The sequence below is a fragment of the Fusarium oxysporum genome, chromosome I (genome assembly GCF_013085055.1).
Source record: "Fusarium oxysporum Fo47 chromosome I, complete sequence".
Lineage (NCBI taxonomy): Eukaryota > Fungi > Ascomycota > Sordariomycetes > Hypocreales > Nectriaceae > Fusarium > Fusarium oxysporum.
Genome location: NC_072840.1, coordinates 5,755,387 through 5,780,466, shown reverse-complemented (window position 1 = coordinate 5,780,466; position 25,080 = coordinate 5,755,387). Strand labels below are relative to the sequence as shown.

The window sequence follows — 25,080 nt, the reverse complement described above, 5'->3', positions numbered from 1 at the left end:
CAGCTGTTGCACAGCACAGCATCTAGAATTGAGATCACTCGTTGACTGTGAGTTGATCGGGCGCAGGGCAGATTTGAAGGCTTTTTTTGGCCGTTGGTTTTGTCTCATCACTCTAGTTACGCCAACCTCGTACTAGCAAAGATCGGCCCGGCACTTGATTATGGCGCCGAGGCTGAAGGGAGAGAGAAAACAAGTGAGAGAAAAAAAGGCGCAGGTCAAGGCTCACTGTAGTGTAGTTTCTAGAAGCTCGGGAAGAGATAAGCTTAGGCACTTTGCTCCGAGGCCTGATCCTGTACGACATCTCCAATGGCTGCCTGTGTGCGTCCTAGTACCATATTACGGGAGTGTCACAGTGAGGATCTTGTTAATGAGATTCCTATTGTATCCACTGCTATCAAACCAAGCCACTCCCCTTAAGGAAGGTCAATAAAGTTCTCGTGTGCTCTTCTCTTCAAAGATAGGCTCTTCCTCTTTCCATTCCTCCAAACCACCCCGGTCTTACTGCGGTCTTGGCTCCAATGTTTATCTACCAGTATCTGCCGTCTGTTTCTCTGCGGGGAAAACACAATGGGGACAAGGGCGAGAAGAGATAGCCAGGGATGGCTCTGATCACTCTGCGCTGTGATTGAGTGACTTGTTCTCTCAGTGGGTACTTTTGGTGTCCACCCCTTGAATAATACCATCACGTTCACATGATCTTTATCTCGTACCGGGCAGGGATACAGATTTGGTCATTCTCCGCACACAGAGATACCAGTAGAGGTTAGTTTAGCAGGTTTTAGTCAGTGTTTTTAGTTAGACCTAACGAGAACTCCAAGACAGAAAAACAACTCTAAACTGCATGCTTAAATGAGAAAAACAATATCTTTTACCTTATTATTAGCTAATTCCCCAACTCGACCCCCCAGTTCAGAGTGCGGAGAGCCCGTCGTCAGCGGGAATCACTTTCCTATTGTGGCCGTCAGGGATTCTCTCCGCACTTTTTCTGAACGGTCCAGACGTTTTGCTTGGCAGGGAATAGATAGTAAGCACAGATGATGATGATGATAATGCTGCACAGATGATTTGGGGAAAGACATTCATGAGGCTTTTCGGGAGCATCGACATGACTAGTTAGCTCGGCGAGGACCAACATTCTATTACAAACTTTTATTCAGCCTCGGAAGAGGCTGAGACATTTACAGTGAGTTTCATCACACGAGGGCTGATTGAGAGGTGAAAAATCGTGCCTTGGTGTACGCCTCGATGCACTGTCGATCCGGAACGTGAAGCCAGCCTCGGGCGCTCAATCACACCCACTTTGCTCTGTCAAAAGCTGACAAGCTTAGGCTGAATCCCGCACATATTGAAGGTTTATCATAAGCATAGATAAGGACTTGACACCTGCTGAAGTGATCGTAAGGCGTAGGATAGGCAGTCTGCTAATCGGGCAACAAGTGGCTGAACACAACATTATTCAGAGTAAACGTCTACGCTGGCACCATTCCCTTTGCCCCCAGAGGTGCCACAGTCGCTTATTCAACGTCAATCAAATCGGATCCGAACATCCTTGCAGCTATCGTCAATCTTGAACGCCTTGCGGGTCACCTTACAGCATTCAGAGGCCAGATCCCGCAGCCTACGACTCCTCGTTAGGATTATCGTACGTTAAACAGACAAATAACTAACCCTTAAGACAATAACTATACTAAACTCATCAAAAGATGCCTTACTATGACTAACATTTTGACCTTGCCGCCCAGTTTATATGTCTCAAAACTCCAAGCGAAGGTCAACTAGTGCACATCCTTGTCCACACCGAGAGATATCAAGGTGAATACTTGCGCGTCTCCTCAACACTACTGCATACCAAATTAAAAGAATCTACTGTAACGATGCTCCAATACCCCTCAAAAGCCAAGACTTGGGCTGAAATCCGGGGCCCCAGTTGATCCTGGGGAAGTATTACGTTATAGCCGTCTGGGGAGATCCACGGATCATGCATTCGTTGCTACGCTAGAGAATTTATCGTAAGTTGGGATTGAGGGCGGTAAATGATAAATGCTTGCGTGGTCTATGCTTTGAGGGAGGATAAATCATGATGTATTGTGTAGTGGCGAATGAGGAGTTGTGAAGAGCCCGTGAGTGCCGAAAGTCGGGTTGAGTAAAACGACGGTTCAGGAGAATGTCTTGGCAGTGAAGGTAAGAGAACAAGGGGATGATCGTAGGACTCACCGCAGCAAGATGAAGGGGTCTAGAAAGAATGCTATCGGGTGGCCATGACTCACACGGAGTTCAGCAAGGTAAGGTCAGGTTCACGGCAACGCTTCGAGGCTCTACAACGGGGTATCCAAGGTACGAAGAGGCTGGATGAACAGTACCTAAGCATTTGAGATAGACATCTTACGAGACTGGTAACTCCTCGTCCAATCATCTTGTATGCCTCTGAGGAACATTCTCGTTCTATTTGCTTGAGACATCTCACTCACATAAGCTACGAAGTTGATGGACGAGAGTCTCCCTTTAACGGCCGAGGCATCAACAACTTCGTTCCACAGTCTCTGCATGGCTAGAGATGATCCGAGACTCGATCGATTCTTCGTCTACGTGGAGGGTAGAATACTGGCTTGACAATAAGGGAGACTTGGAGGTGGTACGCTCTCTCGTCGATAGGATTCCCCCTTATATCACCATCGTATCTTGAGTGGTTCTCATGCTCCAAACGGGCGAGCAGCCGTGAATGAAGGGATCGGTGATGAAAACTATTTGTAAGTCAAACATCACACAATCAAGGCATGATCGAGCAATTAACTTATGATTCAGCTAGATACAATCCTCCTAGTCGGTTCACTCCACACCACGCGCCTTCATAAAATCCACCATATCGAAGAAACTCTTCTTATACCTCCTCTCCTGCGTCGTCCTATTAACAGTCTGTATTCCAAAATGCTGATCATAATCCCCAAACTCCCAATTATCCGCAAAGCTCCACGCATACGCTCCAACAACCTCGACACCATCCTCCCAAATCGCCTTGAGCGTCTCAGACAAGAAACTCAAGTAGTAAATACTCCTTGGCGTATCAAACAGTTGGTCAGACAGATCCTTTTCAGCTTCGCCGTAGACGGGGAAACCAAACTCTGTGAGAGCGACGGGGGTCTTCCATGTGTTGTGCAGGTAGTTGAGATAGCTGCGCAGGTAGGTTGGTGTTATGTACACGTAGCTTTGGGAGCGGTAGCCGATGTTCCACCCGTTGACGGTTGTGGTGGTTTGGTTGACGCAGTAAGGACGGAAGGTTGAGGATGAGTTTGAGGCGCATTCGAGGATACTGTCCTTTTCGTTTGGGATGGGTGGCGCGATGACTGTAGCAGTGTATGGATCAATACCCAGGAAATCTGCGGTACCGCCAATGTACTTGAGATCATCCTCACTTAGGGGCACGTAATCATCGAAAGTCTTCTTGAATGACTCGGGATAGTCCTCGCCCAGGTAAATCGGATTGCAGAAAGATCCCAGTTGAATAGAGTTGAAATGATCCGCAGCGTAGACATCAGCTTCGCTCTTGGGATCTCGGGGTACACCAAAGTTGTTGTTGAACTTGAGCGCAATCTTTCCCTTTCCACCAAGCTCCTCCTTGTACCAGTGATAAACTCGCGCATGGGCCTTGACAACATTGTTGATGGACAGAGCATTGTATGAGTAGAGTAGAGGCTCGTTGAAGGTGAACCAGACAGGTACACGATCAGCATAGTGCGCCATAGCAACCTTTGCGTAGTGAACAAAGGCATCTTGAAAAGTCTCATTCTGATAACCACCATTGACGTATCCAATCTCAGGTCGATCAGCAGCTTTGGTGAGATTGCTGCCAAAGAACTGAAGGGGCGTATCGAAGTGAAGCAGCGTAACCTCAGGAGTCATGCCCTTCTCGAGGATAAAATTGATCACATCGTTGTAATGGTCAATGCCCTCCTGATTAACAGGCGTTCCAGGCAGAGCAAAAGGCAGGATTCGTGTCCACGCAATACTGAACGAGAAATGCTTAGCGCCCATCGCAGCAACGCGCTCAATGTCTTGCTTGTAGTAGTAATAGTGCTCATTCGTGACATAATCCTTGACACGACCATCTTGGACGAGAATATCCATGAGAGAAGGCGCCTTGCCCTCTTCTGCAGTAGCGCCCTCGATTTGACTCGCAGAACTGGCTACTCCGAAGCTGAAGTTCTTGGGGAAGTTGTAGCAATCCGATGGACCAAAGTAATCCCGAGGAGGGAGGACTAGTTCACTACTGGGAATGGGAGTGGGAGATACAGTTGTGCTGAAGATTCCCGTCTCAGTGAAGTTGGGAGGGTTTGCATGTTCCCAGAGAGCAGTCCATGCGGCTCGTCCATAAGGATCATCTATATCAGAGGCCTTTGTGGTAGCATTTGGATCCCATTTTCCCCAGGTTGTGAATGACAGTGAGGGCACGAGAGAGATGAGGGACTCTGGTGGATTGGCGTATGTAGTTGTTGTAGTAGGAGATGGCACCGAAGTAGCGTATCTCACAGTCTCAGAGAGGGTATAGCTAAACGGTGTATGTGTATATTTCGGCTCATGTGTCTTTGTAGCCTTGCATTGAGGACGCTCAGTAGGACCCTTGGCATCAAGATATATCTGCTGGCCGACAGCCAGAGACGCAAAGAGGAATTGTATCACAGCGTGTGAGGGTGTCATGATGGGCGACTGAGACACAGAACTAACGAGCAAAACAGCCCGCGCGATCCCACGATATATATGCTCATACTACCTACTTCCACAACATCATGATCCGTCCTTGCCGTGAAAATTCAACATCTATTCCGAAACGAAAGCACTGAAATTCCGCGTGTTAGTCGATCCCCAGACTTTTCGGACCGATTCAAACCTGTTCTTTATAAGAAATCGCGGGGAAGATGTGGGGATGTAACGGTCATGCTCTCTCAGTAAAAAGCCACGGATACTCCGATTTACACGGGAAATCATATGTGTTCGCGGTACCGATTGCCACTTACAGACATTTCTCTCATGTGTGGGGTTCGAAGCGGTGACGGCATCGTGCTATTAGATTTCCCCGGACCAAGATTATGGTGCTGACCTTGTCGATCTTTGCGGGTTATGGCCCAGGGATCCGGTTTACCCCAGAGTTGTGGTCCAATGGAAGGAAGGGATGAAAAACTTAATGGGAGCCGATGGTGAGAACCGATTCTGTATTTCGCCGAAGTCGATCGATTAACATAATATTTCGGGGCTTCGGGGTATCTCGAGAGGGAAAGGTTAGGAAGCTAACCATGGGAAATCCACCGCAAACCATAGGAGAGCTACCAATTCACGCCAAAGCTGTCAATCTAGTGATACCACTGAGGGCACAATTGAAGTTTAGCTTATTAAGTTGGCAAAGAGAGGAATCCACCAGAAAACCCACCATACTGTACATTTCCTGGTGGCTCTGCTTCGGTTCATTTTTCGTTGTTTGTAAGCACTCGGACACATGCTCAACGCCAACAGACTAGCTAGTTGATTGATAAGATCAGGGAACTTTGTAATATCAACAGGCTAATTACCAGTTCAGTAGTACTAGCACACTTGCCTTTAATATTGGCATTCTGGGCAATCCCATTACGGTCTTCATAGTCCACCATGTCTACTATACCGAGCGACACGGCCGACTGCCGTTCAAGATTATCTAAAAGAATGGCTATCAAGGAATATTCACTATAAACTCCCGGAATAAATATATTTTAAGAGCCAAGAAGATAGAAGACCTCTTACGAGGTTGGAAATAAGATCAAAGAAGTTCGACTGCTGCAAAGAACCGCACTTTATATTTTAGTTACACCCAGACAAACAGATGATCCATTATGCTGAACCTTCACCCTTTACTATCCAGTCGACCTCTTCATTGAGTTTACTGGCAGCGAGCTCCTTTGATCGTATGAGACGCTATAGAATTTGTGCTCTCAAGTTCCTTCGCGATGTCGAGACTATAAGCCCATTTCATAGTAATTACAACCATTTCCTCCCAAAATAAAAACCCTTTTAGCATTGCTCTCTTATTTTATCCTTCCATAAATTCCCGTACAAACACACTAGGATACATCATTCCCGGGGCCTCTGTGCCGTGATACTCGTGATCAATTCCTGGTGTCTCAAATTGAACAATGGCAACTGGTTTTTTGTTAAGCCAGTTAAACTGGGTAAGTTGTGTGGAAGATGTGAGTAGTGCTGCGTTCTTGCAGTCCATCTGGTCGGGTAGGAAGAGTTTTCCAACCATAGTCCACTCACCTTTTGCCGGCGTAGGCAAGACCGCCTGTTGGAGCAGACAAGGCGGGTTGTGAATGTCGCGATGTGGTCCATAATTCAATCCTCGTCTCCTATTCTATTCTCTTCTACACCTTAGCGTGACTTGTCCTAAGCTTAGGGTAAATTATGCATAAACTTAGGAAATATTATAAATCTTAGGACACTATGATCATAAGTTATGCCTAAACTTAGGCTAACCTCTATAGAAATGGTTAATACTTGAGCACTTTTAGTGCCTTGCGGCCTGCTTGAAGCAGGCGGATCGCGATAAGTTGGTCGCATATGACTCAATTGCAACATGTCTCGGGTTGATGCCGTCTCCAGTTGCAGCGGTGGGAGACCTCTGTTTCACAAGTGAGGATCCCTTGACGTTGATCCCGGCTTAGGTGAATGGGGATATAAAACCGTTTGCGTTGTTGCCGAGGGAGGGTATCCTGGAAGATTGAGAAGTTGATTTCATACATATGGAATAGTGCCCAAGCTTGTCGTTTCTCTGCATTTAGCTAGCATAAGCTGCATAACCTGGGTAAGGTTTTCAGAGGGAAAGATCTGGGTAAATGTCGAGAAACAATTCCCCGAGGCTAGAATTGGTTGCAGCTGGTTCAGGTATTGTTGTTGGGTGGTGCTGAACTTTAAGCAGAACTGACCATAGGCTTGGTCGATTTTTTTATGGAATTCGCTGGCTAAGGTATTGAAAACATTTTCTAAAAGTCGGCAAAGCTGATGGCGTGTACGCATTGTTCCATATCGGACTGATGGGTAAATGGTGGTACTGGCCAGGGCATCGGTACTCGCCGAGGGACTGGGGTTGGCCAGGGCATTAGTACTGGCAGCGGGAGCGGTATAGACAGCGGGAGCAGTGTGGATAGCGGGAGTAGTATCTTCGAGTTTGATAATATCTAAATTGTTAGTGAAATGAGCTGGAGGGTTGCTGACATCAGGGGTCACACTTGGTTCGTCGTCAATGACAATTGGGTTAAACCACATGCCTTTCGTCATTTTGCCGGCCATGTTGACGATGGAGATGATGGAGGGGAAAAAAAAGAAAACAACGGACAGTCAAAGAGATATCCATGGTTATAAGTCTGGGAACGAGTGGCAGGCTGTTTTCCCAGGGAAAGACCAAGCAAAGGAAGGAGGTAACATCTCCTGGATTAATTAGCATGGCAGGAGTCATAACTAAATGCAGCAAAACAATATCACAGGGAAGGCAAAGGAGGACTTGGACAAATAACCTCAGGAAATATCAGGGTGGTCCAGAGACGTCACTTATTTATTAGGAAAACAACATAGCGGTAAATTAATTAAGGGCGGGCTGGTAGTATTAGTCCTGCTAATATTGCTGGTATTGGTATAGAGACTACCTATGGTTACTAGCTTATCCTCCAAAGTGAAGGAAGCGACCTAAGTAATAAACTAACAGACAACGTGACCAAAGAAGTGTAGAAAAGTATAACCAGCTGGTTTTAATCCTCCTAGCTACGCTGGCGGACATCTTCAGCTGAAATGGCCTGGGGCTAGTTACGTCCTTGCTTGGTGATAAGCGGCTTCCAAGACTGACCTAGGTGGGTTAGCTTGTCTGCGATAACTTGCATCGGGAAGAAGCCCTCTCCAGGTGTAATAATTCGGTTATACTGCACGGCTAGCCCAGCAGAGGGCTGCCAGTCCTGGGACTTCATGAAATTAGCTGTCTCTCGTGTAAGTGTGCGGGCGTCTGCTAAGTTGTTGAAGACCCTCATGTCGGCGATAGAGCTGATATAGGAGGCGAGGGCGGTTGAGTCTGGATTCGGAAGATGTAGCGGCATATCGAAGACCGGGACAAGAGACTTGCTGATGCCTGCCATGCGGGTAGCTGCTGAAAGTGGAAGAGATTGCGATACCTTATTGCGAAGGATAAGGAGAAGATGGCCAAATATCTGGGCGGTATCTTCGGACAGGAAGACCATAAGCTCATCTGCAGCGATGAGAGAATAGATAGCCCGACGGCCATTGCCGATGGCAGTGGAGTCTGCGATAATATACGGCATCGCAGGCCAAGGTCGTGCAACGGTAAGAGCGTTCTGAGGCTGATCTGCCGGCTCGTCAAACTGCGCGAGAAGGTCTTCGTCAGAGTCGGGCTCGGTGGTTTCAGTCGCGCGTCTCTTGCGCGCAGACGGGAAGTTGATGATATCGGTAGGAGTGGGGGAGTCGTTAAACAACTCAGATGTGCCTCTGGCACTTCCACTTCCACCAGAGTCATGGATGACCCGAACAGCCGATCCAAACTGGTCAGACGCCGGCTCAGGAGCCTGCTCGGCTACGATTGCAGCCACGCTCATGGTGAGACCCTGGATACCTCCCATGGTTTTGAGAATGGTCTCGGCTTTCTGGCGCAGGTCTGGGGTGATGTCTGTGTCGAGGAACTTCATCACACCCTGCCAAGAGGAGCACATGCTCAGCTACGCCGATCGCGTTTTACACAGTCTGCTCTGTCTTGACTTTGATATTGCCCGTGTGATAGGAAAATGCATTGTGATTCCACGACTCGAAGGTCTGGCGTTGGGGGCTATGCGGAAAACTGTATTCGGGATTGGGCAGTATATGTTGTTAAAGGCGTCTGAAGGTCCACCGCTCAAAGAGCCGTTGAACCAGTGGACTACGTTTCTGGTACTGCCGCCAGAGCGATGGATGACCCGAAGGGCCGATCCCAAGTGGTTGGAAGGCAAAGGCACCTGTTCAGCTTTCATCGCCGTGACGCTGGCGGTGAGACCCTTGATGTCTCCCATGGTTGTAAGAATAGATTTAGCCTCTTGGGAAGGTTCAGTGGTGATTTCATTGTCAAAAAGCTTCTTGACAAGCTCTGCCAAACGCAGAACATTCTCGGCAGCACCAAGGGCATTACGGGCACTCTGCCCAATCTTCACCTTGACCTTGCCGGTGTGGTAAGAAAAGGCATCATCGGATGCCGCGAAGCGACCACTGGTGTCGCGAGATCGTCTCCCGGGCGCCATGGTGTCTCTGTCAGAACAGTCTTCGGGGCTTGTCGCTTGACGTTGATGTTGGGGGGTATGGGGAAAAATCAGCTCTGTGTTGGATTGTGCTTGTTGCGATGGTCCGCCTAGCGGAAGGTTTGGGAAAATTTGTGCCGGTAAAGGCGTTTGATGAGCTGCCACTTGTAGTCGTCTTGGATTGCCTGGTCTTGGTATCTCTTGTGTAGCTCTGGGTTTCGAGCTACCCATCTATCGTATCGATGGACCTTGTGGCTATTAATGAGCTGGTCTTCGCGGCCATATAACTCAAGTGCGCGTAGGTATCCCTCGTAGGAGATAGTGCCACCGGGTTTTGTGAGTGGCTCGGAGAATAAACGTCGGTAGTCAATATCCTTACTCGGATGGCTTGGATGTGAGCATGGAGTAAATCGGATGCTTGACATGGGTTGAAAAACAATGTAGAACGCAACGCTTGTTGCAGAGGTGAGGCCGAGATATGGAGCAGCGGGGAAACCTGATGGCGCGCAATAGCAGGCAAAGCGATTATCGCACAAGGGCGGGAAATTGTGATATCGTGACGGCGAGAGCGATATGGCGCGAGAGCTAATAACAGCGCGACAGCACGAGAATGAGAATATGATAGCACAAGAACGTAATAGCCTAAAATGGTGATTATAGTGAGAAGAACATAGTCGTGCAAAAGAACAATAGCGCAAGAATGTTAAGGCATGAGAATGTGATGTTAAGGGGGAGGACACAAAGGTGCGAAGGATGCGACCTTGACGTTTGAGCTGCGTCCCTAGGGAGAAATATCATGGTTTCGTACGCATCAGTCAAGGAGAAGATGGCCTTGATGCCTTCAGTCATGATGATAGAGTCAGAGATAATATACGGTGTTTAGCCCGGGCCGAGTTGTGGTCGGAGTGAATTCCAGGGACCACTTGCCCAATGTATGAAGAAGTGAAAAGAGGTCTTCATCGGACTTTGCTTTAGTAATCTCAGTGGCGCATCTCTTGCGGCCTCTTGGATCCCGAGTTGGTCGGTTGGAATAGCTGCATGTAAAATGACGGATGAGCTGCCACTGCAACGGAGTGCAAGGCTCGAGGCGACTCACCACGCCGAAATCGGAGAACAAACCACATAATTCGATTTTTGGATTCAAACTCATAGCTGTTTCATCAGATTATTATTTGGAGCAAAGATCTAATAGTATTAAAGAGAGTCTAAGAATAAATCTAACGGTAAACCCGCACCACCTCCAATACCAAAACACTCCATTAATTCAAGTCCAAACTCATTCCAAACATAAAACATTAAACATTTCTCTCGTTGAGAATCGTAAGTCGTTCATAAGAACAGTTATGCGCGTTGTGCCATCGTGTACTGTCCCAGTTCCAACACCCCTTTCATCACCATGTCAATTTCAGTTTTGAGCTTAGAAGAGGGAGTTGATGAACTCCTTGGCACGCTTGTAAGTGCCGTAAGAGCTGTATTTCTTGTAGTTGTAAGATCCTGTGAGTGTCAGTTGAGTGTTGTTGCAATGTGAAGGAGGTTGGCTCACCATAATTGGTATATTTCTTAGGGTACGAGCCATATTTGGAGTAGGTCTCTGGCTCAGCTTCAGCCTCAGGAGCAGCTTCGGGCTCAGCTTCACGCTTATAATGTCCGTAAGATGAGTACTTCTTATAGTTGTAGCTTCCTGGGGGGGCAGTCAGTATGAGAATCTCAGGGGTGGAGGTGGACAACGAACCGTAATTTGTGTACTTCTTAGGAGCCGGAGCAGGCTTGGGCTTAGGCTTTGGCTTTGCACCATAGCTTCCGTAACTTGGATAAGATGGGAGGTTTTCACCGGCGCCCTTATAATCTCCATAAGTAGTATATCCAGGAGCGGCTTCAGCTTCAGGGGCAGCTTCGGGAGCAGCTTCGGGAGCAGCCTCAGGTTCGGCCTCACGCTTGTAATGGCCATAGCTTGAGTATTTCTTATAATTGTAGCTTCCTGGAAGAAAGTCAGTGTGCGAACTGCAGCTTACATGAAGGACCTCTCACCATAATTGGTATATTTCTTAGGAGCCGGAGCAGGCTTGGGCTTAGGCTTTGGCTTTGCACCATAGCTTCCGTAGCTAGGATAAGATGGAAGGTTTTCACCTGCTCCCTTATAATCGCCGTAGGTAGTATATCCTGGTGCTGCTTCTGGAGCTGCTTCAGCAACCGGGGCCGCCATGGCACCCGCAGCCAGAGTGAGGAGTGTAACAGCGGTGAACTTCATTTTGATGTCTGAAGAAAGACAGAAATATGGCAGTGTCAATGAGCGGAGAAGAGGGTGGGTGCTGGGTAGTTAAGGCTGAGGAGAAGGGTAAGAAGGGTGGTGAGGAAACACTTCAGCTCGGGATGGGACCTCCGGCTTTATGGACAAGGATGGACGCCTCTTAGATGTACAGAAAAGTATCTCATGATCATCTTGATCAAAAACCTTAGCTTGCAGAATCACACTGGAAGCTCTCGATTCCGAAAGTCTACCTCTCCAGATCCCGACTCGTCCGCCAAGCGAAACTCGACGATGGCGTCGGATCCTACGGCATGAGACAGCTCATCAGCTTGCTTAGACTAACACCTGTGAAGTCTAAGCTAGAAAAGCAAAACCTCGTATCAGTCTCACAGCTAACTCAAGCTTGCAAGTGGAGGGGATCACCATCCGGACGAGCTCTCCATTGGACCACGCCAAGGCTGAACACTCTCTGTCTTCCCTCTCACGGTAATGATCGCGTAGTTTCTGAGAAGCTTTGCATCATTGAGTCCTACCTTAGCTTAGCAATCGTGATGCCTTGTTAGCTTGATGATGAGCGTGGCTGCAGACATACCCGGGAAGCCCTCGTGTAAGCCTCGTGGAGCTCTAGAACGAGGCTTGCAGCCAGCTCAAAAATCAGCAGAATTTCCCCATCTGGGAAAGCAGCCACGATCTGGGCAACTAGCACGATGATCAAGGTGTCTTAGTGAACGAGCTAATGCACGTTGGATAAGAGTCTAGAGATGGACAGTCTTTCCAAGACACACTGTAAATAGCACAAGAAAGTTTATATGTCGTGTCAGACGTGCATGAGATCAATCTTCGGTTGCCCATTTTGGGATGTCATGATGTAGTTAGTGGGCGGAAATGTCTCGGATTGATCTAAACCCTTGCTATACGATATGATCTACCCGTCCCAATTGCAAATCATGGGGTTCGATGTCGTCAATTAAAAAAAACTTCGGCAGTACGGAATAGAAGCGATCTGCTTCGTATAGCTAAACCACCAAGACCAACGTTCTGCCCAACCCCCACAAGCCTCATTCCCATCACGTCTTAGTCAAAACCAACAATTACACCCTTAACTACCAAAGCCATCTTTTTTTTAAAAGTGTCGCCAAAGTGTCACAGTAGTGATTGTGGCTTTCTGCAGGGAGGATTGTTGGTCAGATTCACCTCAGCCTCACGGTTGTGGGAAGTTAATCGCCCTCTGCGGCGGGATACTTCCAACAGTTTCTGATCCGTTTGTCACGGAGTGTAAGCTTCTCTGGTCTTGGTACATTAGCGCGATACCAAGTCGGATGCGGAGGCGGGATCCAGCCCTGCCTGAACACATCTCAGCCTTTCTTCACGAGGTGCGCTATGTCGATGTAGGTATGATCGCTTCTTATCTGGATGTCAGTGATTGGTGCCCGCCTCGTTTGTCGTGTAAGTTGGTTCTATCAAGTATCTCACTCTGCGTATCTCACTGCTCTAGCTCGAAAGCCTTCTCTTCCGAAGCCCATGTCTAGAACCTTTGTGAGGGCTGTGATAACCACGGATTGCCTTATCTGGGAGCATGAGAGTTTGCTAGACTGCGCCGGCTGAATCGGCAGTGTGAATTGGGTTGGCACTATGGGTGTCAGCCGCTCAATATCGTCATGTTAAGGGTCTCGAGAGTTCCCGTTCTAATTTTTATCAGAACCTCGAGAGCTTTGGGTTACGTCCTTCTTCTCATTTCTGACTCTATTCTTGTCTTCCTCAGATTCATCTTCACTTTTAAACACAAGTTCTTCATCAATTGGTTCTCTCTCCATTTTCACATCTCGTAATTATTGTAAAATATGGCTCCCAAACAAGAACAAGAATCTGCCCTCTTGAACCCTCTCGTCGATGGTCAAGATACAGATGAAGACTCAGAATCCTACCATTATGTCCCTCCTCGAAGGCGGCGTTGCTCTGCATGCAGATGCGTCGGATGGATCTTCGCTTTACTCTCAATTATCTTTATCTCAGCTCTCTCAGGTGCTTGGATCTCAATGGCATATCTAAACATTGACCAGACATGTGCTGCACACACAACATCATGGTGTAAGTCCTCAACTCAATGACCCCAGCTAAAATCATCAATTGACCTCTCGATTGCAGCACCGGTTCTGAAGGACGTTTCGATAAAATACCACGAACAACCATTTGATGGAAACTTTATGGAGGAGAATGACTTCCGAAAGAACGGCTCTGCTAAAGTCGATGAAGCGTGGGAATCACTTGGTGTTGACTGTATGTGTTTACCGCTTAAACAGCATTGCTGATTTTTTGGCTAACATTGATTAGATCGACCTGGTGTCATCTCATATGAAGACGGAATTGCCAGCGGTCTCACTGATGCCCATGTCCAAGTTAGTCCTGAGCATGGTGGCGGTTTCATTGTTAATGTTGAGGGCATGCATCACCTTCACTGTCTGGTATGAACTCAATTACAAGCGGAAGCGCGACAATCACTTACTTATTTACAGAACCTCGTCCGCAAGTCTCTCTACTTCAATTACGACCACTACAAGGCCCTGGGTGGACATGCCTTCAAGAACGAAGGCGAAGTCTTCCGCCTGCACGTCAGTAAGTTACACTATCACCCTTCCTCGATACCAGTCAAAGCTAATTGCTACAGCACACTGTCTCGATACAATTCGTCAAGTTCTCATGTGCAACGTTGATACTGGTGTTCTTGGACAAGTCTGGTATGATAGGAAGAACCCCAGCGCGTTTCCCGACTTCAACACCAAGCACACTTGCAAGAACTACGACGATATCAAGAAGTGGTCAGAGAAGCTTCAGGTGAGCATCTTCTGATTTGAGCCCTGCCCAGAATGCTAATGAACCTTGATTCAGGCTCCTCCTCCTGGTACACTGCCCCCAGACTTCCTCGCCAACCCGCACCCAGAGCACGTTCTTGAGTTTACACCATAATGGCACACATTCCCTCCACGATATAAATTTTATGAGTTTCGAAGACGATAATGCAACTTCTTTAAATGTTTCTTGGGTCACATGTAGATAGGCATCGTGCATATACACCAAGCAGGCTTCAACGCCACCAATATTATAATACCTTCCTTTCATACATATACTCAGAAATCTCTCTGTGAAAGCTCTCTAAGAAACTCTCACTGTGTCTTTCAAGATTTAAATATACCGGCCTTATCATGTCAGCCTTTAAGATCGAGTGGCTTCCGGGTGCTCGGTCAGCATGTCTCAGTTCGTATAGGGCTGTAGTAAACTTCACTCATTCTACATCCGGATAGAAGTTTCAACATGGAAATCTCAGCCGCACGAAAGAAATGCGCTTACAGAGATGCATATTTTAGGAAACGGCTAATCCAGCCGCCCAGCCGTTTGGCCGGAAACGGTTCATCAACGTGGCAGTCAACATTCCAGTCCAAGGCCAGCATCGTCACGGGATAACAGACTTCGCGTAAATGGACTAAAAATACGAGAGTAAGTTTACTTGATATTGGTGTGGCAGAGCCTGCTAAACGAGTGACCTTGTAGCTTCCTCCAGACCATAAGAGAGTGTATCAGATATGTATCTGTACTAGGTCAAACCATGTTCCTTCGTATCATCCCGAGCTTCATTTAAGCCTTGACCTCAGCCTGAAGACGGTGGAAGCCACCAGAAGCAGCAACGTCCTTCTGAAGCTGAGCAATACGCTTCTGGTCCCCAGTAGGGTCACTAGACTCTCCAGAAAGAGTCCACTCGAGGTACGAGTTGGTGTAGTTGGGCTCAAAGCTCTCGTCCAGAACACCAAGACGCTTGCCGTACTTGGTGACCTTCTCCCAATCACGCTTGACGTTCTTGAGGTCCTTGCTGAAGTAGGCAAAGCTGCGCTCAAAGATCTTGCGGTTGAGCGCGGTGCCCATGACGGGCTTGAAGTCGACGTACTCAGCCCAGGCCTTCTCGGGCTCGGCGAGGACAAAGTCGGTGGCCTTCTTCACGGCACGAAGGAATGAGCGGACCTTCTCGGGGTTCTCGGCGAGGAATTTCTCGTTACCGATGTAGAGGATGGTGCAGAAGCAGCAGCAGCCAAGCTCTGCGAGCTCATCGATGCGAAGCATCTGAACATCATCCTTGGGACGGCCCTGGGCAGAGAGCCACTCCTCGAGCTCAACCATCTGGACGTTCTCCAGACCAATACCGGCATCGATCTCGCCCTTGATGATGGCCTTGGAGACATTCATACCACAGCGCACGGCAGTATAGTCATCAGGAGTCATGCCGTAGTGCGAGGTAAGCTCGTCAATCTGGATCTTACCAAATTCACCAACATAGCCGATGCGCTTGCCCTTGAGGGTGCGGAAGTCGGTGGTGATGCCAGAGTCCTTGAGGTAGACGACGCCAGTGAATGGCTCGTCGAGAAGACTACCGATGGACTGGACGGGGAAGTTTCGAGCCTTGGCAGCCAGAGTGTGAATCATGGCCTTGAAGCCAAGGTCGACCTTGCCAGTACCAATGATCTCAGTGACATCCTGGGAGGCCATCAGCGTCTTGATCGCCATCCATCATAGAACAAGCACTTACACTAGGATCGTTGGGCTCAAGAAGAGCAACCTTGATTCCCTCCTCCTTAAAGTATCCCTTGGCCTGGGCTAGGTACAGCGGCGCATGATAAGGCGTAGCGTGCCTAACAACAGTCAACACAAGTTCGTTTTCTAAAGCAAGTCAGTTGTACCAGTTGGTGAGGAAAGTGATCTTATCAGTCGACATGATGAAAGATCAAGTGGTGTACTGCTAGGGTTAGTTTCCCGGTCACCCGGAGCAAGGGGGGGGATGTCAAGAAGCATGTCCTTTCGCTGGTATTATCCAGATCAAGTTCGCCGGTATTTCTCAGATCAACTGCCCTGCTCTGCCCGTCCTCAATCACCATGTGAAGTCATCGCCATTGAAGGTGAATGAGACATGCTGTGAGATGAGGGGAGGTACAGAGCATAGAGGCAATTGAACACCCGGATGCGTTCTTTTAAACGTTACCTTGATACATGGTAATAATTGCGAAGAGAGCCATTGCTCCTTAGTCGTGCGTTGTCACATCGTACCGAAAGTTATGTGAGTAGTGTTCGAAACAAAGTTACTAAATTGAGACAAGATAACGGTCAAAGAATTAAGTTGAAGGACAAGAGTTGAGAATGGCAGAGGATGCGTATTAATATATGAATGCCTCATCAACCCCTCAGCGGGGTTGATGCATCCTACTTGAGCTCAACGTCATTGTAATGTGGGCATATGTACGGAAATGAAAGTCTTATTGGCTATCGGTTATCAATGGTGAGTAGTAACGTAACAACAAATGGCTCAGTTTTGATGATAAAGACTTCAGGAGCCCTTCACGGCTCGGCTTAACATGTCAAGTCGTGGGGCTCGTTGCAGTAGGGTCAACTCTATGCAGATTGTCAACATGATATGATACCAAAACATGAATTGAGATGCAAATATCAGCCACTGCCTTGGTCTGGCAATTGCAAATAGTCACTTGATAGATCATGTTACATATTCAATGGTTTTGCGTTCTTGATCTTGAGAACATCAACGTGATGCTTCAGTTCAGGGTAGCCTCATCAAGGTCCACAACTTCAATCTCACGACACTTTCACTCGATCGTGATGCAATTAGACCGAGACCGGAAGCTCGGTTCGACGGACAACAGGTTGCATATGTACCAAGATATCGGTTAGAGAACTGCCAATAGCTTTGCAGATGATCTGACGATATCTTGGGATATGTGCCAACTCAATAGAACCTGTCATTTCGATAGCATGATGCTCATTATAGCCGCCGGCAATTTCGGTGTGCTTCGAGAAACTGCCGTCTACTATACGCGGCGCATAAGATACTTGCCGATGGATGATTGAGTGAAGGTCTTCGGTAAAACATGTTTCCGGGTTAGAAGTGTCGATGGTGATTTCGCATGTGAAACAGTTGTGATGAGCTTCTTTCAACTTGCGTCCACCCAATGTCTTGGGTACATGCTCGATTGAGGAGACACGGAGCTGCGTGACAATGCCTGAACAGTAGCATTGAGCAATTTGAACATATCAACTGACAATAACATAACATCAAGGAGAAAAGCTGTCCGATTCAATTCACTCGAATTCTTCATTTCCTACGACCAACCCCATTGGCCCTCTTCAAAGCTTACAGCTCCGTGCCCTCGGCCGGGCGCCCGCATGTTCCACTGCCGTCGACAGGGCTGAAGAGCCTCTCACAAAATTCTCAAGACATCAAAAATTCTAGATGCAATAGCTTGTCACAAACTCCATCTTCCTAATTGGCTCGGGGATCTAGACCCGGAGCTGGGGCAGAGCTCTCCCCTGAGAACGAGCTGAGACCGTGGGATCTCGGTGTCCCGAATAGGAAACACAAGGATCCCAATATTGCGGGTGCTTGGCCCGTTGCATCTTCGGTGTCGAAAAAGCGCAGGTCTTCACGTGGGACCTTGTCCTATTGTTTTGACGCCCAACATGTTTGAGACAGATCTGAGGTCGGTTGCTCCTAAAATAGACGACCGAGATGCGTGTCTCTCACCGAGAGCTGTATGTACGTAAGAAAGTTCCTGCAAAAGCTTCATCCCGCGCAGTGTAAGACATTGAATTTGACTTAAACTTCCTCGGACAGGGAAGAGCCTGGTATACTGAGGCCTGCTCTGATCTAGGATGATGCCGTATCCGTGTCAGTTTATTGATACGGGCACACGAGCACTTTCCAGTCTTTGAACCTTGGATGCGATGCGAAACATTTCAAGCTGTTCACGGACCATGAGTTAAAGTTACGCCCAGGTCAACCGTGAACTTGATTGGTGGCAGGGGATTATTTGCAAACGGCATGTCGCGTGTAAGCAGGCGATGCACATTCTACGGCAGCATACCATTGAATAATCTCAAAGCATCCAGATATAGCAACAAAGTGAAGAATGCAATGACTATGGCTGTTAGGTGAGGCTGATATTGAGGCTGGAGTGAGACGAAACCAGTCTCGTAAGCAGCAATGACGTCGATCAGACTTTCAAAGGGTGCGTTGCAGGAAAGGAAAATCCCGTGACGATCGGGAATAGCGGACGATGGAGATATGAATTGGTAATATCCACGGAGCATAAGATCGGTTTAGAATCTTGCGATATTCCGTTACTGACACAGAAAAACAAGAACTATTTGACGCCGGTATCTTAAGAGCGACGCCGGGAGACATCCGATACAGCCGTAATTACGGCCAGGTCGGCGGTTCGGTCGAGTCCGGCCGTCATGCTTCCGCCACTTACAACCAGGCCATTTCAGTTCAGCTCACTCAGCTAGAAAATATTTCAAAAATTTGTGTGAAGCACCAAAGCTTATGAGGCCCAAGCAAAATGCAACTCAATAAAGCCTGTAGCAAAAAGACGTCAGGCAATATTAACATCTCTGTATTATTAAATCATGCACATTTGCCCATAGCCATGCAGGGCAAAAAAGAAGGATGCGATGATGCAGAATGGATCATCATTTCAGGGACTTGTACATGCACAAGGCCCCCCGACTGTGCCGAATCCGCCAAGCTACAATGATGATCACTGTGGCGGCATTGGTTCAGGGCTGGGTCGGTACAAGTGTTGAGCAAGGTGGACAAAATAAACAACTCAGTACCTCATTGGAGGGCCAAGTTCTACCAAAAACAGCTCTAACTTAAGCTGTGCATCATTGGTTGCACTCCGTGGGGAAACCCAAAAGCTACAGCTTGACGTTTGTCTCTTTGCGACGTCTGGATTCTGGTTTCAAGACGTTTCATAAGGTGAAGATCTGAATATCAGGTGCGGTAGCTTAGTTATGCATATTGAATATACGTATACGTATTTGTGCTACGTGGAGGTTTGACCTCGAGCATGACAGATCGACGCCGTGTCTCACCTCCAAAGACTGACATCACTTGGAGACCTTAAACGCCATAACCACGCACAACACAGTTTCTTTTTTTATAATATCACAAAGTTTCAAAACACAGCGCGTCTTTGTTACAGGTAAATCACAAGCCAAAAAAAAAGCTGCGTTGTCGTTACCCCTCAATAGCTGATGCATCGCTCAAGCGATCAACACACCAACCTAGTTTTTAGCTGGCATCAAACGAGCACCGGCGTGTTCAGATCCAAGGTGAGCGGCGGTCTGTGTTTAAAAAGGGTCCAGGATACTACAAGCTTATTGGTATCCATATGAGCTTTTGTCAGAAGACATCCACTCGTTAGCAACAGCAGCACACCCTTTATTGATCTACAGCAAAAATGTGCCTTGCGCGGTAGCCCACGAATATCCTTACATTTTGAGGCAGGAAACTCTAAGTTGATCTTCGTTGCTCCGGACTTCCGCTGCGTGGATGATCCTGGGGTAAAACAAACAAAGAAAGAGGCGATATCTTTGCGTATTGCTGTATAACGCATAAAATAATGAAGTCGGTTAACGTTAATTGATGCTGTCATCATATTTTGAGCTGTTGCTGTCGCGTCTGGAGAGGCGCCCCGACCAGGGGGATACCTTGCACAAAGGACGTGCGTCTCCGTCATCGTCTTTACCAGAAGAGGGTGAGATTGGTTGAGAGAGTGGGTGTGGCTTGGAGACACCATGTGGCTCGAGGGCTTCGAGGTGCGCGACCAGAGGTTCTAGGCCTCTTGTGTACATACAGCCTATTTTCACGATGGTTTCTGCTTTTTCATTTGAGCATGCGACATCAACCTATTGCAAATGCATCGTGATGGGGACGTGGGATGTGTAAACCTTGGATGTAAGCTACGTGCCGACGGCCGAGAAACCAGCCCGCTTCGGCAAATCTCCCAAACTCGTGTGGACGGTAGCTAGCCAAAGGTTGCTAATGGCATAAACTTTTGTATTAAACAACCGAGAGAAACACACAGAGAGAGCCACAAAAGAAGCATGCCATGTGAAATGACACGACAGAGTTGGATAGAGTTTCTGGTAACGCGGGGAGACTGACAACCTTGAAACGCAAACGTGTCGAGTGCGAGAAATGCATGCTGTGCTCTATGGAGATTGATATGCGATATTCACTTTGAGACTCGTGCAGCTACGTCTGCGATGTAACCAAGACCCGGGTTTGGTCTAGTCTTCCAAGTGGGAAAATGTCTCTGATCAAAGGATGATCGTTGAGTTGTCACGACTAGTCGATTGTTAATCAATGGATCTTGGAACAACTGTACAGTCAGCATTTACTCTAGTGAAGCCAGTGTATCTCCGAGCGGACTTTTCACTCTCGCTTCCATCTCAGTGAGTGTCAGTGGAGTGTAGTTTGTGATGGAGGCTCCAGAGCCCTGAACTCGCTGCTCCGTGTCGGTCGCGGGCCACCATAAATTACCCCCGACACACCTGGTCCTCTAAGCTCAGCCGATAGAGTTTCCCTTTGGGGCATAGTCCGCACCAAGAGAACCAATCACACATATCGTCATCGTCCCAGTATCTCTTTCTCACACCCCCATCAACCTTTGGTTGTTATTCTGTCGCCCCCATCTTGACCAGGTCACTCCTACTTAACCATCATCACCACCACCAGATTTTTCCCACTGACAATCCTTGCTTACTGTCGTGTGTTGGTCGACTACGGTCACTCCTCGCCCTTTTTCGCTTTTTCATCAGTGAGAGCAGTCCTCTCCGCTCCGCCCGGCAGCACCACCAGCAGATTACAGTAATCCCAGTCCCAGTCAGATCCAGTCCCTGGCATCGTCGGGATTTTACTGCATATCCATCCGTTGGTGGACCCTTGTTCGAGACAAGACAAGACTAGAATCCACGGCAGCCTTGCCTTGTCTTTCAAAGCAAGCAAGACAAGCCAGCATCTTTTTTTGGCCTCTCTCGCCTCGCCCCATTCTTCCTTTCATCACCACCTTTCTCCTTCTCCTTGACCGAGCTCCTGTCAAAGACCCAAGCTAAATTATCTGGGACCTGCTTTAGAGCAAGGATTCCCCCCACGCTTGAATACTTGATCTCGTGCCTCCCACCCCATATCCAGACTCGAATGAAGTTGCTTGTTCAGCTCATTGTCGCCAAAATGAATTCCACAATCTTGTAGCCGATACTTGCAACGCGCGAGCACTTGCATCTACATAGGTTGCATATTCGACCTACCGTTGCAACTTGAAACTTCCGATTTTAAAAGCCTATCCCGCCTTCAAACATCAACTCGCCTTCCCCCACGATAATCTCACTCTTCAACCTACCTACCTACTTCCTTCTTCTGATCTATCGGCCATCTATATCACGGTATTGTCACAGCGACATCACCAAGTCATCCGAATTAGTCCTAGAGCATCAGAACAAGACTGTATGACCCTAGACAATATGACTTCGAAACGCAGTTCACGACTCTTCGTGGACGAACCCACGCATACCAGAGAAGGCCAACAAACACCCAACGGCACGCAATTCCGTTCAAGACAGGGCTCTCGAAGCTCTACAAGAGAGGAAACGATGCAAGAAGTAGAGGAAGCCCTCTTCAATGGCCGCGATGCCACAAATGTCAGCCGATCTGGAAGCCTTTCCGCCGTCAACATGGAAGCATCCCTATCGACATCTTCAAGAACAAGTAATTCGAGTGGTAAGTTGCACTAGATAATCTGGTCCCAATGAACTATCTCTAACCCAAGTTAAGCCTCCTCAACATCGGCATATCAATCACAATCAACCGACTACACAGCGCCTTTCAATGGCCGACCTCACAATTTTGGTGTTGTCATTCCAGGCGTTTACCGAAGTAGCTTTCCTAGGTCTCACGACTTCGAGTACCTCAAGGGTCTGGGCCTCAAGACCATTGTGTTAGTGCCTCCATTATGATGCGTTTTTGGCATCGCCGCTAACCTGTTGTAGCACGCTTGTCAGGAAAGATGAACTTGATCACGATCTCGAGACATTCGTCCAGCGTGAAGGTATTCGACAAGTAGTCTTCAACATGAAGGGCACCAAGAAGGAGGCCATTCCTCTGGGCACAATGAAAGCTATCCTCAGCATCGTCCTCGACAAGTCAAATTACCCTCTCTTGATTCACTGCAATCACGGAAAGCACCGAACTGGATGCGTTGTCGGAGTTGTCCGAAAGATCGCCGGCTGGGACGCCGAGAGCGTCGTGGCAGAGTACAAGAGCTACGCCGAGCCAAAGGCCCGTGAATGCGATGTCAACTATCTTGATGACTTCCAGGTCTCAAGTTTGGGAATTTCGAATCCAATTCCCAACGTGACAAAAGACGTCTACAAAAATCGCAGTCGGTTTCAACCGCGCACATTTTTTCGAGCCGTCTTCCTCACAACTTTTGTCTTGCTGTTGTTCTTCATGTCAGGATCAAAACTGAGCACAGCGACAAGACCCGATCATCTACTTCTCTGACCTTGGCCAGTCGGCGACGGTCGATAACGACATCCCAACAAAACTTTGATCATCTCACCCCCCGAAAAGTTCAATCGAACACGAAAAAGCTCTTTTCACAAACTACACATGTACAACCGATACTTTCCCTTTTACTTATAACAACCTCGATTCGGCAGACAGCGACGACGTGTCTGAGCCACCAAGAGAAGGATTTCATATTTACCACTCGAAAACCAGATGTGTCGAGGTTTTTTCTACTCATGACTTACTATGCATTTGACGGCAAGGGCCGTATGGGTTTTGGGAGACGAATCAAGGGCTGAGAATGTCTTCCGGACTGGCGTTTTATTCTAAAGAGATGGAGAGGCACTGAATGCTAGACTTTGGGCTGGAGATTTCCCTTTTCGACAGAGGCATGTGTTTGCTTGTTGATGTGATGGGAGAAGCAAAAGGCGCATTGGAATACAGTATTTGAACTGTATTAATAGATACCTACTGATGATACCTGGATAGCAGGGCGTTGGGTAAAATAGCAGAAGAAAAAAGTGCTATCACTTATGAGTTCCAACACATGCGATGCTGGCAATGCTCCCGTGATTAGAGCTATAAGCTTAAGTTTATGCCTTGGGCTAAAAGATGGAGGTCTCACTCATCGTAATGATAAAGGAAGCCCAAGTTATCTTTCTCAAGTCCCATATGCGATAGCAAAGCATCGCAACCCCTTCAATATATATCCATCTGACTCATCTGATCCTCTGGACAGCATGACTAACACACTTGGGTAGGATTGAGGCTGGTGATGCTATATTTGGGTGTCACTGCAACATGTGTCAGCCACAACAGCAACATGGGAATAGAGTCAATTACCACTCCAGCTTATAAAGGAACATTCTGCATGTTCTAGATGACGGGCTCATCATGTATGTCAGGGTCGCTTCGGTTTATGTAAATCTGCCTCGCCGTCTCGTATTGCGAACAATTGTTGGTGGTAAGCTCGTTCCCGATGCCTGTCGAGATTCGTGTTGCTTTATGATCTGACCCTGTCTTGAAGCATTGCAACTTCATGACTGGCAGTTTCTACTATGAGAAGATGTTACGCAGAAATTTGCTTTGTCTCAGATATACGGGAGATGACTTGTGAGTCACTGCGAAGGGTTACAGTATTGTGAGGTTTGCTGGCGCTAGTTTGTTATCCTGGCCATGTGAAATTGATAGACAAATGTTCATTGTCGTGACGCATATGCATCTTCATTCATAATCGACACACCCAACTGCCGGACCAACGGCTCCTAAAGTCTCAATCCACGCTCCCATACATCAAACATATCGTACAACATCTATCATACAGCCAACACAACGCTAATCCTAGTTCCCCCATCGGTTCCTGTCTACTCTAGCCTTCTCATCCTTCTCAAAATCACCATTAGCATAGACCCAACCACCAGCAACGCAGTTCGCGGCCCCCAATCCAATAGCCGTGCCACGCACGACCCCTCGGACCGAGAACCGACCACGGAAAGGCTGACGTCGTCGCAGAGCCAACAGCACGTAGAGTCCCGACCAGGCAGCGGTTAGACCAGCACTGCCGGTTGGATAGCCGGACAGGTTGAGGTAGGACGAGAACAGCAGCGGAGGTGTGAAGATGAAGAGGGGCAGGGATGGGGGCCGCGCGTGTAGAGCGGTGATGAGGGTTGCTAGAAGAGATGGAGGGAGAGATGCAGCTGTTTTGTTGTCAGTATATAACTTGTTTTCTTGAGTCACAAGGGCATTTTCAATGATACTGGAAGTGTGAATGGTACGTGTGAAGGAGTGAGTGACTTACTGCCCCAATCGTTGAGATAGTCAAAAACAGACTTTGATTTAACCGCCGCTACTGGATCTTCATTCGCCATTTTTGCGAATTATATGTAAGTGAGAAATGTAACAGTTGCAATTGGCGCTTAGCGATGAGCTTAGAGTCGTGATGCAAAAGATTTGGAGCTCTTCTGCTACCCCGGTCAATTTGTGACGTCGTGCATGATGACTAAGGCACCTCAACTCCAACTTCTACCTAGAATGCAAGGTCACATGTCTCCTCCAACAGCAACGACACGAGGAGAGTCAGCATGCAATGCAGTGGACAAGTCATCTTTTCCCCGTACCAACAGACGCATAAACGTTAATTCCGG

At 47.9% G+C, this 25,080-nt stretch overlaps 8 protein-coding genes across 8 annotated transcripts; 2 read left to right on the top strand and 6 right to left on the bottom strand.

The window, feature by feature from the left end:
* Positions 1-2,826: 2,826 nt before the first annotated feature.
* FOBCDRAFT_314805 (glycoside hydrolase superfamily) lies at positions 2,827-4,692 on the bottom strand (the record flags this gene model as incomplete). Its single annotated transcript, XM_031194763.2, has 1 exon — positions 2,827-4,692. The coding sequence occupies one exon, from the start codon at positions 4,690-4,692 to the stop codon at positions 2,827-2,829; it is 1,866 nt and encodes a 621-aa protein (XP_031029501.2).
* Positions 4,693-6,753: 2,061 nt separating this feature from the next.
* FOBCDRAFT_268117 (uncharacterized protein) lies at positions 6,754-7,308 on the bottom strand (the record flags this gene model as incomplete). The annotated part of the gene is made up of 1 exon (XM_054702995.1): positions 6,754-7,308. One exon carries the CDS (start codon positions 7,306-7,308, stop codon positions 6,754-6,756), a length of 555 nt encoding a protein of 184 aa, XP_054558970.1.
* Positions 7,309-7,814: 506 nt separating this feature from the next.
* Positions 7,815-9,287, bottom strand: FOBCDRAFT_268116 (uncharacterized protein; the record flags this gene model as incomplete). Its single annotated transcript, XM_054702994.1, has 2 exons — positions 7,815-8,711; positions 8,856-9,287. 2 exons carry the CDS (start codon positions 9,285-9,287, stop codon positions 7,815-7,817), a joined length of 1,329 nt encoding a protein of 442 aa, XP_054558969.1.
* A 1,146-nt stretch (positions 9,288-10,433) lies between these two features.
* Positions 10,434-11,776, bottom strand: FOBCDRAFT_213479 (uncharacterized protein). Its single transcript, XM_031194758.3, has 4 exons — positions 11,313-11,776; positions 11,017-11,262; positions 10,828-10,965; positions 10,434-10,778 (listed from the first exon to the last, which is right to left on the bottom strand). The coding sequence occupies exons 1-4, from the start codon at positions 11,530-11,532 to the stop codon at positions 10,702-10,704; spliced, it is 681 nt and encodes a 226-aa protein (XP_031029496.2). The 5' UTR covers positions 11,533-11,776; the 3' UTR covers positions 10,434-10,701.
* A 1,465-nt stretch (positions 11,777-13,241) lies between these two features.
* FOBCDRAFT_247380 (uncharacterized protein) lies at positions 13,242-14,654 on the top strand. The gene is made up of 6 exons (XM_031194757.3): positions 13,242-13,620; positions 13,678-13,809; positions 13,864-13,994; positions 14,046-14,145; positions 14,198-14,364; positions 14,419-14,654. The coding sequence occupies exons 1-6, from the start codon at positions 13,374-13,376 to the stop codon at positions 14,494-14,496; spliced, it is 855 nt and encodes a 284-aa protein (XP_031029495.2). The 5' UTR covers positions 13,242-13,373; the 3' UTR covers positions 14,497-14,654.
* A 232-nt stretch (positions 14,655-14,886) lies between these two features.
* On the bottom strand, positions 14,887-16,291 carry FOBCDRAFT_284760 (NMT1/THI5 like-domain-containing protein; the record flags this gene model as incomplete). Its single annotated transcript, XM_031194745.3, has 3 exons — positions 14,887-16,053; positions 16,106-16,208; positions 16,257-16,291. 3 exons carry the CDS (start codon positions 16,289-16,291, stop codon positions 15,163-15,165), a joined length of 1,029 nt encoding a protein of 342 aa, XP_031029483.1. The 3' UTR covers positions 14,887-15,162.
* A 5,600-nt stretch (positions 16,292-21,891) lies between these two features.
* Positions 21,892-22,930, top strand: FOBCDRAFT_268112 (tyrosine phosphatase family-domain-containing protein; the record flags this gene model as incomplete). Its single annotated transcript, XM_031194744.3, has 3 exons — positions 21,892-22,147; positions 22,202-22,364; positions 22,417-22,930. The coding sequence occupies 3 exons, from the start codon at positions 21,892-21,894 to the stop codon at positions 22,928-22,930; spliced, it is 933 nt and encodes a 310-aa protein (XP_031029482.3).
* Positions 22,931-24,080: 1,150 nt separating this feature from the next.
* FOBCDRAFT_213465 (uncharacterized protein) lies at positions 24,081-24,945 on the bottom strand. Its single transcript, XM_031194743.3, has 2 exons — positions 24,735-24,945; positions 24,081-24,633 (listed from the first exon to the last, which is right to left on the bottom strand). The coding sequence occupies exons 1-2, from the start codon at positions 24,802-24,804 to the stop codon at positions 24,278-24,280; spliced, it is 426 nt and encodes a 141-aa protein (XP_031029481.1). The 5' UTR covers positions 24,805-24,945; the 3' UTR covers positions 24,081-24,277.
* Between the last annotated feature and the right edge of the window lie 135 nt (positions 24,946-25,080).